Raw genomic sequence first — 21,043 nt, 5'->3', positions numbered from 1 at the left:
TCAAATTATATACTAAAAACCTTGCATTATTTAATGTGGTTAGATTATAGGTATGTATATTATATATATAGGTATGTATATTATAGGTACGTGCTGTTGCCATTTTTGGTTTCGGCCTCTAGGGTCCTGCCACTCACCCCCCCCCCCCCCCCCCGCGGTCTACCTTCTCTGCTGTCACTCACCCCCCCTGCATCTCCGTTCTCCACTCAACGGATCTTTCTACAAAAATGATATTATGTATAGCCAATCTCATGTCTACAGTGAAGGAGAATATTTTGTGCGATAAACCAGTGTTCATCATTCTATATTAAGAAGAGTGTGAATGAATCAATTATGTGACCAGAACAGCATCCTAATGGAATTAAGTTTGGTGTAAAGAGTGGACGGCTTCTGATGACCTTCCACTGGTTTACTCATGAGTTGCTCTTCATAAATTATGTCAAAGTTCTCTATGTGCCGCCTTCTATGTCATACAGAAAATATCTCAGAACTGTTGGATATTGGCCACCAATTATGGATTTTAATAGGACCTCTAGAGTTACCTCTTCCTTTTCAGCAGACTGGAGATCCTGCCACTCCTCAATGACATGAGCCAGGTCCACGGTGTTCATGTGTACTCGGGCTTCACCAATAGCATCATGTTTAGAGAATCGGTCAAAATCATATACTGACATCACTAAGGTCTTTCCTCCAAGTTCTGCATAAGGAATCTGCATGAAGGAAATGAAATATAATTGGGTAAAAAGAAACAAAATTGAATCCAAAATAATGAGTTAGCAGCATGCTCATGAGCCATCTGCATGGGAAATATACCATCTGCTGGATAACACAGGAGTTTGCTAAGGGAGTTTAGGACAGCTTAAGACAATACCGCTCAATAGTCTTGTGCTGAAGAGAACAGGGACAGAGAACCGCCATCATCTCCTCAGGGTGTAACTATTTGCAAAATAAGTTTATGGACTTAAAGGGAAACTTTGAAAAATGGTAAAACTTTCAGTATTTGCTTTAAGTTAACTTATTTTCCCTTCTGTTCTCTCCGGCTCAAGTTTCCTCATTATTTTTCTGTTTGTTTTGAGTCAACGCCAGGAGTAAATCCTAAAGGGAGAACCACATATATGACATTACACGGTGCCTATATGGCCTTTAATAGGAATGATGAGAGCAAGAAAACCAGGATATGGTGCAATTGTCAGATAACATGGCACAAAACACTGAGTAAAGGCATGAACCTGACTTCTCCCTTATTAAACCAGCATATATAACACGTTTTGGGATATACATTCCTTCATCAGATATGCTGGCTAGTAGACATTTGTGGCTCAAATGAAAGTTTTAACTATGTAAAATGAATCATAGAGAAGCAAGACTGTCTGGGGCCTGGCTGTTAGTGGAGGGCTCCATGGATAGTTCCACTGACAGACGGACTGGCCTTCATGCAGAACCAACCAGTCCTGCTTCTCTTGAATTCATTGCGCATGGTTGGGCCTTTCATTTGAGCCACAGCTGTTCATTGCCCAGCACTATCTTGAAGGGATGTATACCAAATAACGCATTATATATGCTGGTTTAATAAAAGAGGAGTCAGGTTCACACTTTGACTCAGTGTTTTGTTCCACGTTTTCTAACATGTGCGCCATACCCTGGTTTTCTTGCTCTCATCGCTCCTATCTTTCTTGCTCACTCATCATCTGTGTAACAATCACCCAGGTCAGCAGCACCGTCTTGTTGGTAAAGTCTTCGGCTAGATATTTCACCACTGCCCCTCCGAGGTGCTCCACATTTTATCATTTCTTTCTTTCTGTACTGTTCCTTTAGCACAGATTGATAAAGCCTCTGTGTAGTATATTGTGAAGTGGACGCCCGCATATAAGCAATGCTTCCTTACACCTGTACCTAAGGTGTCAGATTAAGGCCTCGGTCAGACGACCGTTTTTTGCCACGATTTGCGGATCGCATGACGGATGCGCATCCGCAAATCGTGTGACCGGGACCGACGATTCGCCGAAAAATCTGCAGCTAGCAGCGTTTTCAGCGAAACGGGCCCGATCAAAGGAGCGCTGTCTGCCCATTGAAATTCAATGGAGCCGGCAATATAGCTGGCTCCATTGAAAGCAATGGGATGCCGGCAAGCGCAGGATGAATTTTCGGGAAGGGCTTAAGCATATAAGCCCTTGCCTGAAAACCATCCAAAAATGTGTTAAAAAAAAATATATATCAGAGGCAGCCCATTCAGCAGGTGGGGATTTTACACATTTTTGGATGGTTTACAGGCAAGGGCTTATATTTTTAAGCCCTTCCCGAAAATTCATCCCGCGCTCGCCGGCAGCCCATTGCTTTCAATGGAGCCGGCTGTATTGCCGGCTCCATTGAATTCAATGGGCGAACATCGTTCTTCTCTGCCACAGCTGTTACAGCTGTGGCAGAGGAGAATGATCTTTATAGTATATGTTCTCAATGGGGTCGGCGCTGCTGCCGCCGGCCCCATTGAGCGCATATATAGAACACAAGGAATCGCAGAACACAGATAGGCGCGATCTGCGATTCCTCGTGTCCTGTAATTTATCGCATATCCGCATAAAATGCGGACATGTGACCCATCCCATTGCGAAGCAATGGTTCTATATATGCGCAGATCGCATGCGCATCCGCAAATCGCGGCAAAAAACGGTCATCTGACCGAGGCCTAAGGCCTCAGTCACACGGGCGCATCGCCACCCATACACCAGCGCCGATGCGCCCGTGTGACTGACACCAGCAGACGGATGTACCTACAGACGGCCGTCTCTCTGCAGCGCTGGAGGAACGAACATGTGACCGGCTTCATTGTCAGTCATACGTTCTTTCCTCCGGTACTGCAGAGAGACGGCCGTCTTTAGGTACGTCCGTCTGCTGGTGTCAGTCACACGGGTGCATCGGCGCTGGTGTACGGGTGCCGATGCGCCCATGTGACTGAGGCCTAAGTATGAAACTTTTTTGTGTTTGCATCAATCCAAGAGAAACAAAATGTTCATATGCCTCCATGTGAAATCTAAAGCATGTGGATTTACGGTAGAAGCCCTATTACAGCTCTGTACAAAGCAGTGCCACAATATAGCTGCATGCATGAGCCCTAAAGCAAAGATTATTTCTTACTTTTCCTCTTTTTTTGTACCCAGTTCTGCAGAGGCGCTCTTACTTCTCTGCTTCTAACAAGGAGGTCTTTAGAGGGGATCCTCTTTAATGACATACATAAGACTTAATCGGGCATATTGACAGGAGTTGCCACCATGAGGCAACCCTTAACTAACAAAACCATTTAATCCCAAAAAACCTCTTTAAGTTTTTAGTTTTTGCAATTAATTTTCTGATCACAAGTTACACTGCATATCTTTGACTTTATTTATTGATTGCAAATTTTCAAAAATATCAGATCAGCTCTTACCTTAAAGGTGAAGGACTCATTAAAGGTTGGATTAAGAGTCTTGCGATGCACTTTTGTTTCGTACTTTTTCTTTTTGTCTGGCATGAGAAATACTTTCACATAGGGATCAGACGTTCCACCGATATCCAACGCTGGTAGATCTGCAGCTTGTATAATTCCCACAACCAGCTGAATAGGGAACAAAGAAAATATTATACTCATACTAACACTTTTAAGACAAAGTGACGTTTTTACATCAATAAAAATAATCCAAAAAGTCCTGGAAACCCTTTTAACATATACTTATGGTAATATAAAATAATCACCAGGAATGTTGGCATATTCAAATCCTTCAAGTAGCTTGCATGTGCAAGCAGATTGACAGTAGAGTTAGGAGGTACGTCTAAGGTTACCAGAAGCCAATTTTTAATAATTGAGGTTGATCACTGGGGTTCTGTACATGGGACTCCGGCAATATTGAGAACAAGGGTTTTCCTTCCATGTTCCTGATAGACTGGAAGTGCAAACTTCTGGAACTCATTCATTTTAGTGTGGCAACCTCCCCATAAAAAATCCTGAAAAAGAAGCCCCTGCCTTTTAAATTCATGGGGGTCTGGGCTGCCTACACTGATTATAATATTATGGTATATCTGGTTGACTTATCCTAACATTTTTTGGTAGAAATCTTCATTTAACATTAACAGAGGTATAGCTACTGGGCCCCAAAGCTAAATCTGAATGAAGCCCCCCATTTATCATTGCCATTTATGATATGGGTATCTTTTGATGTTACAGATGGACCTTTAGGGTCTATGTACTGCTGATATCTCTACACCTATCTGTTTTGCACTAGGGGTGATCAATTCTAAATTGAGTATAACTGTCCAAACAAGACCAGATATTGTGGCAGATATGGATTAAGGGTGTGTTCATACATAGCGGATTTGGTGTGGATTTTTTGGAGCAGAAATTTAGCACCAAACTCTATGTCAAAATTTGCAGATTTTGATACAGATTTTGACTTGGATCCGCAGTAGACTTTAACCCTCCAATTGAAAGGGTGAAATCTGTTGCGAATCTTCTCAAGATAGAACATCCCACAATTCGTTCCTGCATAACATCGCATTTCGGTGCATGCAGGAAAACATCGCTCATGTGTTTGACCCCATGGGGTACATTTACTTTGTCTCGCAAAACGCACAAATTTCACACAATTTTCTCGCCTGTGTGAAGCCGACCTAAGAGTGATTATAAACAAAACAATTATTTCCAGCCATGTTGGGCAGTGTGTGAATGTTTTCCACATGAAAGGTTAACCTTATGGTCATACACTTTATTGTAGAGCAACATTCTTGATGGTGGGTAAGTATGGTGAAACTGGATTAGGGTGGGACGTTTCTTAAGTTCTGAGATTTGTACCCAGTTTTTGCTGAGGGCTCAGTCACACGGGCGCATCTGCACTTGTACACCGGCGCCGATGCGCCCGTGTAACTGCTAGTTAGAAGACAGTTGTACCTGAAGACGGACGTCTCTCTGCAGTGCTGATGAAAGAACACATGACCGGCAATGGAGCCGGTCACATGTTCTTTCTCCCGACGCTGCAGAGAGACGTTCATCTTCAGGTACGGGCGTCTGCTAGTTGCAGTAACATGGGCGCCGATGCGCCCATGTGACTGATCCCTAAGGAAAAATTCATGCGGAAACCAAAATGATGCTGGAGTCCTAACAGATGAGTGACATAGTAAAATATTGTATTTATTATAATGTGAGAACATTTATTCATATAATATGGGAGAGCTGCCCAGGAGAGGACTACAGATATACCTACAGACAATCTGTTACTTGGTACAAACAGTTCTAGAAATGTACCGCTGTATTTAATAAACCTATAAACAACAATTATGGCTCTGGCTTTTCCTCCAATTTCGCAGTTTTAGGGCTCATGTCCACGGGCGATTTTTCACCACGTATTAAGTGTGCGATGTGCGGCTGCGTGATATACAATGTATGGAGTCAAAGAAAGTCAATAGACTTTCATTGATCAATGCACATGCTTGTGTAGATACTGCGTGTAGATACACACAAGAAATAGATTGCAGCATACTCTAATTCTCGGCATACCACGCAGCATGAGTCCTTTACTTTTGTATAGGCAGAGTAGGCAAAGACTGTCCATACCCAATAGATTGCATTTGGGCGGCTATTCATAACAACCCCACTATGAAACAGAGCAGGGAATAAAAAAGAAAAGACAGTCACGCTGCGCATGTCCCTGTGCGTGAGATATGCGGGCATGCACAGTACACTCACTGCCCATACGCAGTCTCTGCTGGCAGAACTGGTATTTACAAATACCAGTAAAATGCTGCAGGGGGTATGGCTGTAGACTTGAGGCCTATCGGTGCATTTACATGGGCATTTCTGTATTTCAGTCTGTTTTTACATACACCCATTGATTTCAACGGACTTCTACGGTGCGCAATTTGCACCAAGATAAGAACATGCCGCTTAATTGTTCATGCAATCGCACATCGTGTGAAAAAATACTCTCAAGTGAACAAACCCTTTGAAATCAAAGGGTTCTATTCATTGTGTAATCTGTGCGTAAAAACCGGTCATGTCATACTCACCGTATTTGCGCTCGTGAGAATGAGCCTAATATAGTTTCACATTTACATAGTAGGTAAAGATGAAAAAAGTTGGGTAACTCCAACTAATGATTCCCATGCTTTTCTGATCTAAAGTAAAGATATAGAGGCCTTCATTGCCTGGTCTAAGTTTTAGACCGGTTTGTTTGGAGGTTCCATTGCAGATCCGGCACAAAATACTGGAAGTAATAATGCTGCATGCACCGCATTTTGTTCCAGGTAAGATGCCCTGCAGCTGAGTGGAAACCAAACAGACCTCATTATAGTCAATGGGGTCTGTTCATTGGTGTTTGATTCCATCATAAGACAGATCGCGTTCAGCCAGGGGATCCTCAAACAGAGCATGAAAATGGAATCCCGGACACAAATGTAAAGCAGCCTTAGGGCTCCTGCACACTGGTGAGTGATTCATGGTCCGATATCGCACTTGCCAACATGTGACAGCCCCGTGGATGCGAGGCATTTTAATGAGAAGACAGACTCGCATCACTTCGGGGATGAAGGGAATTCCCAGCCACGGCTGTCACAGCCACGACAGAGGATCGCAGAGTTCTCCTATTATTTTCAATGGGGCCAGCGCGATGTGATAGAACACGCTGCGATGTGTTTCCCATATAGCATCTAGAGATGAGCGAGCGTACTCGTTAAGGCAAATTACTCGAGCAAGGATCGCCATTTTCGAGTACATGCCTGCTCGTCCGAAAAGATTCGGGGGCCATTGGGGAGTGAGCAGGGGGGAGTGGGGGGGGGGGGACGGGGGGAGAGCTCTCTGCTCCTGTTTCTACTAACAACCGCCAAGCTCTGAGCAATGTTTACTTAGGTCTCAGTCAGACGGGCGTTTTTTACATGCGTTTATTTGCACATGAAAAAAATCGCACTTCACACGTCAAAAAAAAGCGTGACCACGTCCATTGACACCCATATGTTCTATCTTTTGTAGGTGCGAATTTTATGTGCATGTAAGAATCAGACATGTGACTGCTACCAATGAAAAGCATTGGTTCTATATAGATGCGAATCGCAAACACAAACATGCGCAGCAAAAAACGCCCGTCTGACTGAGCCCTTAGAGTGTAGCCTTTCTCTGAAATTGTTCTTTTTGTATTGATGTTGAACAATTTCCAGGCTATGGCAGCCTTGTTGTAAATTTTGCAAAAGTCTCTAATAACGCTATCTTTTCTCCTTAGGGAGAGCAACTACAAAATAAGTGAGGAGACTCAAATGGCCACGCACGCTCCTCTGGGTAATATGCAAATAAGGGAAATGGAATAAATCCTCCACAGTGCCACCTATTGAAAGGCAGCATTCCTTCAAGCCAAAGTCAGACTTTTTATACAAGCCTTGTTACAATGACCGGGAATTACAAGCAAAGCCAGACTCCATATACAGACAGCTGTTTCAGGGTTTTTGCCCTTCATCAGTGTACAGTAGGAGTCTGGCTTTGCTAGTGAGAGGCCTGGGACGGGGGTCTAAAACGGGGGTCAAAAGTCTCTAATAAAAAACACATTTTTAACACACGACTTAAAAAGAGAAAAAAAATCAAGCACCTAGAAGGAGTTGTCGAAATATAGTCATTTAATTATATTATGTAAGGGTATGTGTAGACATTGCAGAGTGAATTTGCACCAAAATCCACGTGCGGATTTTGGAGCAAATTTTCAACGCAAATTCATTAATTTCATTGTAATGAAAAACCTGCTGTGAAAATCCATTACTTTTGCAAGACAGATAGTTGATGCTGTGGATTTAAGAATCCCTACCATGTCTGTTTTCTGCTGCCGATTTTTTCCGCTTTGAGTGAATGGGTGAATTAAAATGACGCCAACTAATAGGCCGGACAATCTAAAGATACGGCAGATTTATCATCCAGCATGAGTTACTGTGATAAATGTAGCACTTTTTAGAACTGTCCAGTCTGCACGGTCTAATAATTAGACAGGTTTATTAAATTTGCTTAGTTGTCTGTGTTTTTTTTATAGTAGAGAGGACCTATTACCATGCATAACATGTCTACATACATTGTAAAAAGCAAATCAAGTAGACCTCTCCAGCCCGAATGAGTTGTGCGACAGCCCTGGACGAAATTACCCATATGGAGGAACTCAGAGCTAAAGACGACGATAAATGGATGGCATTTTGTACAACATCAGAGGTCTGGATGACGTTTCACACATCTACCGGCTATGACCAGTGGTTGATGATTGGGGTTATACCCAACTAATAGAAGGATTGGGTCTGTGTTGCTAGAGTCGGACTGAGGCGACTTCTCAATCTCTTTTGCCCTTCCTTTCTTCTTCCCCCTCTCACTTTTCCCTCTTGTACTTCTCTTCCTTTCTCTTATCCCTACATATGCCCCCCTCATCCATTTTTTTCCCCAGCGTATCTGGAGGCTCTAGTATCCCCCCTTCCCGCTGCTTCCCTTGTTCCTGCCCCTATGCAGAGATCTCTAGGAGGTAATACCAGTCCACAGGCATTGAAACTGGTTCACATATATCTCCCGTATGGGTTAATAATGTTTAATAATAATTTCTCTGCTGTTTCACCAGCTGTTGACCTAGCGTTAGCAGTCAGTTAGGTGTTAATTACATAAAACACAGAGACCGCAGTCAAATGTTTTCTCTGGAATTGTTCTTTTTGTATTGCTGTTGCACAATTTCCAGGCTATGGCAGTCTTGTAAATTTTGTAAAAGTCTCTAATAAGAAACACATTTAGACAAAAAAATAAATAAAAATCAGGCACCTACAATGAGTTGTCGGAATCGAATGAAACTTTATATGTGTGATTGTAACGTCGATAAGTAAATGGCTATAATATCAGAACATAAGGATTATTTGTTGTGGAAAACTGAACTTTGTTGTACCACCTCTAGCTTGAATTCAAGATGTTATACAAATGGGCATGGAGGCTCTTAGTACCCTGTTGTACCGCCTCTAGCTTGGATACAAGATGTGATATGGGCAGGTATGGAGGCTCTAGCACCCTGTTGTACCGCCTCTAGCTTGGATACAAGATGTGATATGGGCGACCATGGAGGCTCTAGTACCCTGTTGTACCGCTTCTAGCTTGGATGCAAGATGTGATATGGGCATACATGGAGGCTCTTGTACCCTGTTGTACCACCTCTAGCTTGGATGTGATAAGGGCCAATAGGGGCTGTAAAGAAATTAATAAATGTCGCTTATCAAAGTACCGTATATATGCTTATCAATCTATTTTAGCAAAAAGAATATTTTAGCAATATATTGTATGTGTAACAGAAGTCATGACTGCTTTGAGGAAGTACGTCTGATCTAAGTGGAATCAGGAAGCTAAGGCCAGATGTCTTGGAATTTAGCAAAGACATAGCCTAACCGCAAAGAAGTTGCTAGCTCTTACATGTGAAATCAGCTATTTCTTAATGTCATTTATCACAAGGATTAAGTCACAAGAGCAGATGTTCATAACTATAGTAGAATTATCAGCAATTTCTTAAAGATGTGTTTGTCTGAGTCATATATCACACGTCTAAAGTTTATTGAATGATTATGTCATAAGTTTATTGTAAGATGTATGGAAATCACGAGGTTTTTCCCTGTTTAGCCACACGTCCCGTCCTGCGAGAAGGGGCTGGCTATAAAAGCCAAGAGATACAGACAATAAAATAGAGTCACTTGTTTCAAACCATATACTGTGTGTATAGGTCTGTGCATGGTCTCTCAAAGGAGCGCTCCTCCTGTTTAGGTCAATTTGGAACCGACAACATAACTGACCAGTCTGTTTGAACAAATTAACCCTCGACAGTTCTTGGCGCCCAACGTGGGGCGGGGCTTACCTTTACGGGACATCGCAACCAGTAGACTGAAACAAACTCCTGGCCCGTTGACGTGGATACTGGATTCGGAGACCCCAGACTGCAAACACCGGTGTAACAGGTAAGAGCTTATCTTACTATTATACAGTCTGGATTCTTTTGATCTGTGTGTCTCTAACGGACTAGAGGTATGTTGTTGCCTGTTTCCTATATTTTCTGCCCCGTCCATATTTTAGAGTGAATAAGTTCATTTAACTGTCCTAGACGGAAGAACTCACTCATTGGGACTTAAAGAGTCATGTTGTCTGTATTGGAGATTGAAATAATTGTTATTGTTATAGTCTCATTTCTGGCAGTCATATTCTTACTCTGGATCTGTTATAATATTACTAAAAGTTCCCTAAGAGGCGAAGTCTGGTCTCCCCTGAATCCTAGTGTTTGAAGTTGACCACGTTTTAGTTCTGTAAATCTATTCCGGGACAGGGAACTGTGTGTTCCCAGATAATCTCAGTGATTATCTTAGTTTACTGTGTGAAATATACGTCCTGTATACTTAGTGAAGAATAGTTGGAAGTGGTCAAGATGGGGTCTGAACAATCTAAGATATATCAGACTCCTATTGAGATAATTAAAGATAGAGAAGGGGAGGACATTTGCAGACAAGCCTATAAAGTTTACAAACGTATAGGCCTTAAGAAGGCGGGAACATTCAATTATGAATTTTGGTCACAATATGAGGATAAGCATAGAAAGGAAATAAGAAATAAGGGTTTGGAAAAAGGCATGAAGGCTATTCTGGACTGCTCTAAAACAGCAGAAGACGAACACTGGGACTCCGAATCCCGAGGCGAGGGCATTTTAGTTTATTGTCCTATGCCCCGGCCACCAATAGACGTTCCCATGGAAACCCCTACGGTTCCATTAGTCTCTCCTGTCGTCCCGGCCGTTCCACCAATGTCTCCTAATAATCCCTTTAATTCTCTGTATCCCAATTTGCCACCCTTGCCTCCTACGTATCCACAGGCTACTGCCCAGATGGATACACCTCCCTACAGCCCTCAATCAGGATCCCCGGGCCCTGAAGTAAATAGAGGTCCGGCTTGGGACTGTCCACGTTGTGGTCAACAGAATGCCTGTTTTAAAGAACTCTGTACAGTATGTGGGACTCCACGTCCCAGGGATCAGTGTAGACAACCGATTCCCTTATTCCCAGTTACAACCTCCACTACCCATTATAGAGAACCAAACAGACCGAGTCCACCATTAGGCACGGTCAGACAAGAGGACACTGACAGACCATCGTCTTCTAATGACAGACCTACGGACGCACATAGACCAACTCCCGGGTCTACAGTCACTACATGGCGACCCTGGAGCGCCACAGACCAGATGGCACTGTGTCAGCAACTGCCCGATCCCCAGACAGAGCCAGCAGCTTTCCATAGAAAGTTGGAAGTCATACAGAAAAACTACTCTGCCACTTGGACAGACATGGAATGTCTTATGAATGTAAAATGTCCTCTGGGCCTTTACAATAGTATTGCTCAATTTTGTGGTCTTGAAGATCGCCCAGATGACCCCCAGACATTACTTAGTGGTACTCAATATGTGGACAAGGTTAAGACCTGGTTTAAGGATAAAGCCCAAGAGAGACGTACAGCCCTAACCCAGTGTAGACAGAACAAGGGCGAGTCTATTGAATGTTACTTTGGCCGTTTAGAGGAAGTTGGCAGAGATCTGGGTTTATATGATTGTCCAAAAGCAATACGTAATGCTGCTTTTTGTGAAGCCTTTATGCAAGGAATAGATAAGCGCCTGTCTGAACGCGTTAAAGCATGTACCCCCGATTGGCGACAGGCCAAACCGCGTGATCTATATAAGAAAGCTGTAGGATTTGTCATGGATACAGAAGACCACGCAAAGAGTGTTATGGTTAAACATTACACCATGGAGGGGGACACAGTCCGACTTAACGACCCCAGGCGGGAGACCCGTAAGTGTTATAACTGCGGGAAGACTGGACACTTGGCCCGTAATTGTAGAGCCCCTAAACGCCCTAGACAGAACATGTCAGACGAAAGGGGGCAACAGGGAAGTACGGCCAATACCACATCATCCCGCCCACAGGGAAACAACGGGTATACCAATTACCAATGAAGGTCTGGCACTCCTTCCCCCGTGTCCCTTATAGTTACTGACGCACGTGGGCCACAAATTTTTCAGCCTCTAAAAATCCAGGGGAAGGAGGTGCCCTTTTTAATTGACACAGGGGCCACTAAATCATGTGTCAGTACCTCACAAGTCAACGATCTTAGTATTCCCCTCTCAGACTCCATAGCCATAGCCGTTGGAGTGTCCGGTGAACCAACACCCATGCGTGAGACCGAGCCCATAGAAGTCTCCTTTCAAGGGTCACGAGTCCTCACTCGCTTCCTGGTGTCACCCGCTGGGGATTGCATCATGGGAACCGATGTGATGGGACCCCTGGGGTGCTGTATTCAGCTCCATCCTTCCGGTGAGGCTCATGTCAGTACCTCTGCGGCCGACCACCAAGTATTCTGTCTCATGGCAGCAGACTTGGTCACTCCGCCTCCTTCTTGTACTGTATATGTGTTGACCCCAGAAGATACACAGGTTCTCTCAGCAGTGCCAGAGACCCTTTGGGCAAAAGGGAAGACAGACTTGGGCCATCTCCACGTACCCCCAGTCATGGTATATCTCAAAGATGGGGAAAAAGCCCCCATGATCCGCCAATATCCCCTAGCCATGGCACAGGAAGACGCAATAGCCTCCACTATTACAGAGTTATGTGCCTTGAATGCTTTAAAACCTTGCGTCTCACCCGCTAACACGCCACTCTTCCCGGTTAAAAAGAAAGGGAAGAAAGGTGAACCTGATACCTACCGGATGGTTCACGATCTAAGAGAAATCAATAAGGTGACCATCCTAGAAACACCTTTAGTCCCCAACCCTTACACTCTGTTGTCCACCATACCTTCCGGAACCTGTTGGTACACCTTGATCGATTTAGCCAATGCATTTATGTCCGTCCCGATCCACCCCGATTGCCAGTACCTGTTCGCCTTCACGTTCCGAGGAAAACAGTACTGCTGGACTGTCCTACCACAAGGGGCACAAAACAGCCCAAATCAATTCACCCGATGTATGAGGCTTGTACTTGATGCATGGACGGTCCCACCAGGTGTGGCCCTGCTTCAGTATGTTGATGATCTCCTACTCTGTGCACCGGACAGACCCACCTGCGTTGCGGCCTCACTCAGCCTTCTTTGTTTTCTTGCAGACAGTGGGTGTAAAGCCAGTAAAGACAAATTACAGTTTTGCAAATCTCATGTTGTGTTTCTTGGTCACTGCCTAGGTCCTGGTACAAAACACCTCACGCCAGAACGTACCAAGGTGGTGGAGGACATGCCACTCCCTACCTCCCATGCTCAGTTGCGGACATTTCTGGGGTTAGTTTCATATTGTCGGCCGTGGATTTGCTCTGCCTCCATGACCATGCAGCCTCTGTACGACTGCCTGAGTTCTAAGCCATTTGCTTTGTCTCTGGAAGCCGAGTCAGCTTTTCATCAGCTGAAAATACAGATTACCAGTGCTCCAGCACTGGGTCTGCCAGACTATGATAAACCCTTCCAGATGTTCGTGACTGAGATGGCGGGACATGCTACTGCCGTCCTCACACAAGAGCATGGTGACAAAAAGCGCCCTGTAGCATACTACAGTGCACATCTTGATGCAGTAGCCAGGGGTTCACCCTCCTGTGTAAGAGCAGTTCTGGCTGTACAAGCACTACTTGAGAAAGCTTCTGAGGTGGTCCTAGACTACCCTCTTGTGGTCCTCACGCCCCATGACGTACATGGAATTCTGACACAGGTGAGCCGTAGACATCTTTCTCTTGCTAGACAGGTTAAAATGGAACTTGCAGTACACTCTTCATCCAATGTCTCATTTCAACGTTGCACAACTTTGAATCCGGCCACCTTACTGCCATTAGGTGACACTGATTCAAAAGGGGGAGTAAGCACAGGGGATCAACTTTTTGTCAATTCCCTAGGCGAAGAGGAAGCTTTTGACACCGAGCACCAGCATGACTGTGCTGCTCTGATGGAGCAGGAGACAGCTGGATTTGCTCATGTCACAGATAAGCCTCTCCTGAACCCCCACCTTGAAATGTTTGTGGATGGATCACGATACCAGAATGAGATGGGCAGATTTGTGACAGGGTTTGCTGTAGTATCAATGAATGAAGTACTGATAGGCCGCGCCATGCCCCCACATATGTCAGCACAGGAAGCGGAGCTGTGCGCTCTGACCGAGGCCTGCAAGTTAGCCCGGGGAGTCACTGCTAATATCTACACGGACTCCAGGTACGCGTTTGGCGTTGCGCATGACTATGGGCCGATTTGGCGCGCGCGGAGCTTCCTAACAGCTCAAGGCAGACCGATAAAGAATGGTGAGGCAGTAAGTAATTTAATGTCAGCTATCATGCTCCCGAAGCAGGTAGCCATAATAAAGGTAAAGGCACACACCCGAGGGGACTCCTTGGAAAGCAGAGGCAACGAGAAGGCAGACGGAGCAGCAAAGGCTGCAGCCCTGCTGGACTGGAGGGCACCCGTGTGCAGAGTTCAGACCAGGTCCTGCCCAGCGGAGGAGGATCCTGATCCCCCTGCCAAGGACCAGACCCTCTCTGTCCCACCACAGAAGGAGGTGGACCTACTCCCCTCAGGGCAAGAGCAGGAGCGCTGGGCAAGTGCAGGGGCAGTAAAAGGAAATGAAGGTTGGATAATGGGTTTCCGTATGTGTTTACCTGCGGCTGCCTATCCTAGTATGGCCCTTTTGGCTCATGGAAAGGTGCACGCTTCTCGTAATGCCATGGTAGCCCTGGTGGAGAAAATGTGGTACGCTCCGGGATTTGACAGGATGGCAAAGGCATACGTCAAGGCTTGTGAAATCTGTGCACTACACAACCCCGGTCAAGTAGTAAAGACCCCTCGGAAGTGCACTCCGCGACCTTTGTACCCCTTCCAGAGACTACAGATAGATTACATCCAGCTGCCCAGATCAGGAAGGTATGAGTATGTCCTGGTATGCATTGACCTCTTTTCCGCGTGGCCCGAGGCCTACCCGGTCACGAAGGCCACTGCCCAGGCCACTGCAAAGAAACTTGTGTCAGAGTTAGTGTGCAGATTTGGGGTACCAGAGACCATTGAGAGCGACCGTGGTACTCACTTCACTGGTGAGGTAATGAAGGAAGTCATGTCCGCCTTAGGAGTAGAACAGGCGTTTCACACCCCCTATCATCCGCAGAGCTCCGGAAAAGTAGAAAGACTCAATGGCACCCTCAAACTTAAGATACAGAAAGCCATGGTTGAAACAGGAAAACCTTGGCCCGAGTGCCTACCTCTGGCCCTCTACTCAGTACGGACCACGCCAAATAGGAAAACAGGACTGTCTCCTTATGAGATTCTCTTTGGCTCCGTGCCCAGGTTAGGACTGTATCACCCCCAAGCTCTATCCCTGGGTCATGATAAAGTTACTTCCTTTGTGCAGGACTTATGCCAAAAGCTAAAAATAACACACGACCTAGTCTTCTCTTCTATTCCAGACCCTGATAGTTTGGAAGGATCCCACTCTCTGAATCCCGGAGATTGGGTGGTGGTAAAGAGACACGTCAGAAAGACTTTGGAACCTCGCTTTGACGGACCATACCAAGTGCTGTTAACCACTCCCACCTCGGTCAAGCTAGAAGGCAAACCCACTTGGATCCATGCCTCACACTGCAAGAAAGTTCCAACGCCTCAGCACCACGAGGGGGGTGGAGAGTAAGCCCAACCCAGGGTGGGGGAGGAGGATGGCAACCTGGACACCAGCATTGATAGTCTGGATAGGTGTATTATTTACCCTTTGTTTTCTTGGACTACTCTCTTTTCGGGACAATTCCTCATCAACTGTCGATGTAAGAAGAAGATGGACTGTTTGGGCGGAAGGACACCCCAACATGTGGGAATACTTTGCAAAAGACGTACTGAATATTTCCCACATGTGCATGCCTAACCTGCGGAGTGGGGAAGATATTTTACGGACTTGCTTACTGCCTATCCCCACTCCAATAAAGACACTTCGCGATATATATTCAATAGTGCATAATGATAGTGATGTAGAGGAGAGCAATGTTATTCAGGAAAATACCTTTCTTAATGTATATGAATATTGTTCCATTGTGATGCGGTCAAACATACACTTTATGTTTCACATAAATGATAAGAGATTTCTTTAGATTCATGAAAACAATAATACATTTTAAAAAGTCAGATGTCGGCTGTGATCTTGGGACTTGTTCCGATCGCCATATTTGGGGTCAGGAAGGAATTTTTCCCCTTTTATACAAGGATAATTGGCTTTTTCCTAAAAGGGTTTTCGCCTTCCTCTGGATCAACTCAGCCTCAAAATTCCCCATAATTGTCATTCCTGTGTGTGACTTCCTGATGTCCAAAATGGGGGAATGATAAGGGCCAATAGGGGCTGTAAAGAAATTAATAAATGTCGCTTATCAAAGTACCGTATATATGCTTATCAATCTATTTTAGCAAAAAGAATATTTTAGCAATATATTGTATGTGTAACAGAAGTCATGACTGCTTTGAGGAAGTACGTCTGATCTAAGTGGAATCAGGAAGCTAAGGCCAGATGTCTTGGAATTTAGCAAAGACATAGCCTAACCGCAAAGAAGTTGCTAGCTCTTACATGTGAAATCAGCTATTTCTTAATGTCATTTATCACAAGGATTAAGTCACAAGAGCAGATGTTCATAACTATAGTAGAATTATCAGCAATTTCTTAAAGATGTGTTTGTCTGAGTCATATATCACACGTCTAAAGTTTATTGAATGATTATGTCATAAGTTTATTGTAAGATGTATGGAAATCACGAGGTTTTTCCCTGTTTAGCCACACGTCCCGTCCTGCGAGAAGGGGCTGGCTATAAAAGCCAAGAGATACAGACAATAAAATAGAGTCACTTGTTTCAAACCATATACTGTGTGTATAGGTCTGTGCATGGTCTCTCAAAGGAGCGCTCCTCCTGTTTAGGTCAATTTGGAACCGACAACATAACTGACCAGTCTGTTTGAACAAATTAACCCTCGACAGATGCAACATGTTATACAGATGGGTATGAAGGCTGTAGTACCCTGTTGGTCTGCCTCTATCTTGGATGCAAGATGTGATACGGGCGGGCATGGAGGCTCTAGCATCCTGTTGGGCTGCCTCTAGCTTGGATGCAAGATGCGATATGGGCGGGCATGGCGGCATACAAGTTCTGTATGGCATTCTGCGGCATATTGATCCACATTTGCTGTAACTGAGCCTCTAAATCGTGCAAACTTGTAAGCTTTTGGAGTTGGCATCCCAGATAGTCCCATGCATGCTCTATTGGTGATAAATTTGGTGACGGGGTGGCAATATTGTGGAGGCGTTCCTGTAACACTCTTGCTGTGTGCACCAAGCATTATCCTTCTGGAAGCCCTGCCATGAGAGGCAACAGGGTGTCCTGAACATATTGCTGAGCTGTTGTTGTCCCTCGTACCCCAACTACCAACTGTCACATGCAATGGCCCCCAGACCACCACACCACTGGGGGCAGTATGCCACTCCACAGCAAAGGCAGAATTAAGCCACTAAACCCTACGTCTACAGACATAAACACAACTGTCGTCAGTACCCAAACTAAGCCTAAATTTGTTACTAAAGATAACCAGGCTCAACTCCATAGTAGTCTAGTTTCATCGTTCATGACACAACTGCAAATTGAAGTGATTGTGGGTGGGTGTCAAAGGCTGTACATGTAATCAGCACTATAACACCAAATGTCCATCTGCCAAGTGCCTGGAAATGGTTCTGACAGAAACAGGGGTCTGTAACAATGGTGCCCTCTGTCTCTGGATGGCGGACAACGAAACAGTTGGAGCTGCCCATGCTTGTCGGATGATCAGATGATGCTCTCTATTGGCTGTCTGTTGAGGGCATCCTGAGACTGGTCACCTTTTGTGCATGCACTCAAATATCCACTGGTCTCTACACCTCCTAACAATCTAGTCAGAAAAGTCCAAGTGGCGGACAGTTCGCCAATACAACCATCCAGCTTTTTGCATTATGTAAAAGCATGCCTAGTGGTCAATAAGCTCTTCGAAAGCGGAAAAGAGGTCCACTGCACACACGTAGACTCTGAGGCCAAGAATGGAACCACATTTAGAGCCTCAGGTGACAAGACTACTCATCTTATCACACCACAACTCTAATCATTTGTATATCTGCATATAATGAGATGTAACTGCATGCTGAGTTTTTCAGGAAAATGACAACTTCTTCTAGGGGCTTGATTTTTTTTTTTACAAAGAGTGTATTTTTGTAAATACATGTACCCATGAAATAGCAATTTTGAATTATGTGTTCTTAGAACTCAGTGTTGCGCCATTGGGTTGTATCCCTATAAGTCTGATCATCAGTACTGATTGGACAGTATCAGGGTGTATAGGGACACAACCCCAAGTAGTAACATCCAGTTGTCAACTCGCTCATAAGCTTCTAGGAGGGATAACAGAAGAACAGCAAAACTAACAGTTCTAAGAAAAGATGCTCTAGAATTACTTTTTCATCGGAAATACAAACATTTACTAAAACAGACATGTCAGGAGAACAAACCTGCACCCTTTAACCTTTTCCTGATATTGACTGTACATGTATGGTGGATGTTAGGTGCCATTGTATGAAGCAGTCTCAGAAATTGAGCCCACTCAATACACAGCAGGTGCTGGCTGTAAACAACAGCTGACACCCAGCCATAGCAGCAGTGTGATGGCAGAATTTAAATAGCTGGATAGAGGGAGGGGGCTTCTTCTGTCCCTGGTTGCACCCATACCCCGTAATGATTGTGACATGCTGTTCGGTTGCCAAGGTAGCCTAGGGTCTGGTGAAGGCTCCCAGGACTGCCATGGATCTTTTCCTGTTAAGTTCTAAGTTTTGCACCAGGTCTTATTCTTAGTACAAAATACTGAACATTGAACAAGTGATAGAATGATCGCAAATCCCACAGTGGTACATAAAAAATGGTGAAATAAAGACTTTTTAAAATTATTGCAAAAAAAAAATTGAAGTTTTTAAAAATTGCTTTTCCTACTTGTTGCCTCAAAAAAATAAATAGAACTGGTATTGCCATGTTTGTAAAGGTTCCATATATTAAAATATAGCATTTATTATCCTGAACAGTGATGGTCATCAGAAGAAAAATACACAATGCCAGAATTATGCTTTTTTGGTCACCCTGCCTCCAGGGAATGGAGTTAAAATGGAATTAAAAGCAATCAAAAAGTTGTATGTACCCCAAAATGATACCAATAAAAACTATACCTTGCTTTGCAAAAAACAAGACCTGACACAGACCCTTTGACAGATGAGTAAAAAATCAATGGGTGTCAGAGTATGGAGACAGAATGCAATTTTTTAAGTAGTACAGCATAAAAAAAATAGATATAAATTTGGTATTTCCATAATCGTACTGATTTACAGGATAAAGTTAACAGACATTTCACCCCACTGGAAAAGTTGTAAAAGTTTTTCAATACAGTACCATTGAAGGGTACAACTTGTCCGACAAAAAACAGCTTTCACTTGACTTATGTCCACTACAAAATAAAAAAGTTATGATTTTTGAAATTGGGGATGAAAAAGCGAAAACAAAAAGTTGCTGCAGCCAGAAGAAGTTAATGACTATCATTCTATCTCCCAAGAAAATATTATTTCTTGAAAACATCATCATTGTGTTTGCTATGTTCATATGCTGATAGATATACTTCTGTATGAACCTTAGATATGATCACCAATAGTACTGATATCACCTTTCAAGCACCTTCTGCCCTTACAAGCAGATCCAGGGAAATTCCCCTATTGAAACCTTAATATTGTCATAGTCACAAGATAATTTAACCATACCTGCCCAGTCTGGAAGTCATAGTCCAGGGAGTACTGCAGTTTTCCCAACTTCTCCTGTGGCTTGTCTTCTTTTCCATCTGCTAGAGAGGGATCCAAGTCTTCAACATCTGGTTGGACCTACACAAAACACATACCATTATTTATCTTGACTTAAACATGTGTATTTCCTTTTATTGACAAAAATTAAAGATATTACATATAATGAGGAATTGAAATACCATGTAAATTGGAAAGACGTATATTTGTAGATGGACTTCTATCTATGTAACAAATAGCTTGAGGCAGCCAATGGTAAACGTTTTCACTTCTCTGAATGAAAAAATAGGGTTATTCTGCATATTCTATTGAATCTCAAAGACAACCTCTTGATCGTACTGTATGTAATTTCACATGAAAATGCACCTATCAGACACCAGTGATACTTGGGCTTTTCTTACCCTGTTTGGGATTGGTGTTAATTACTTTATATGACATAGGTATCAGATGTACAGTTGTTGGCAGGTCTGCATAGTTGGGGTAGTGTTCCTTAACAGCACTGGTAGCTGAGTGCCATCTCTTTTTTTTTTTGTCCTGTCTTGCAGGTGAAGAATAAGGCCATTGTAAAGTGTTGGTGGCTGTAGCACTCTGCAATACTTGGGTGTAACTATAGGGGATGCAGTTGCACCCGGGCTCAGGAGCCTAAGGGGGCCCATAAGGCCTCTCTTCTCTATATAGGGAGCCCAGTACTATGACTAAAGCATTATAGTTGGGGGCCCTGTTACAGGTTTAGCATTGGAGCCCAGAAGCATCAAGTTACACCTCTGGTTATTATGTTATGTATAGGACTGGAGCCTAGGGGGCCCTGTGATTATGTCACATGCTAATTCAGTGTTATGACACCACAGCGTGGAATTTGAAAGGTGGATTTTCAGGGGTTTTCTGCTGTTTTGAGTCAGGGTGAGTCCTTCAAGTGAGAAAGTGTAAGTAGCGTTGTTGAGGCTAAAGAGTACTGCAACATCTGTGAAGAGGACTGTATTGAGTGTGGGAAGCTATGGCCCTGCTAACGAAACTGAACCTGAAAGAGTTGTCCACATTTGTGGGAGTGAGTTATAAAAGAGTGCTGTGTAAGTTATATTAACCTTGTAATACTACACCTTCCTGGACAGATGAAAACTTTATTTTTCAGAACTAGTTATAGAATAACTGTCAAATATATCATC

General features: G+C 43.9%; 1 protein-coding gene across 1 annotated transcript in view; it reads right to left on the bottom strand.

The window, feature by feature from the left end:
* LOC136631480 (synaptotagmin-1-like) overlaps window positions 1–21,043 on the bottom strand; it is a 72,453-nt gene that overhangs the window by 34,890 nt on the left and 16,520 nt on the right. Inside the window, exons 3-5 of the mRNA XM_066605777.1 lie at window positions 19,845–19,961; window positions 3,422–3,589; window positions 543–710 (exon numbers count right to left, since the gene is read on the bottom strand). Coding sequence (XP_066461874.1) covers window positions 543–710; window positions 3,422–3,589; window positions 19,845–19,961 — 453 coding nt within the window. The remainder of the gene's footprint in view (window positions 1–542; window positions 711–3,421; window positions 3,590–19,844; window positions 19,962–21,043) is intronic.

The sequence above is a fragment of the Eleutherodactylus coqui genome, chromosome 6 (genome assembly GCF_035609145.1).
Source record: "Eleutherodactylus coqui strain aEleCoq1 chromosome 6, aEleCoq1.hap1, whole genome shotgun sequence".
Classification (NCBI taxonomy): domain Eukaryota; kingdom Metazoa; phylum Chordata; class Amphibia; order Anura; family Eleutherodactylidae; genus Eleutherodactylus; species Eleutherodactylus coqui.
Note: the sequence above shows the minus strand (reverse complement) of the source record. Positions and strands in the feature narration are given on the sequence as shown.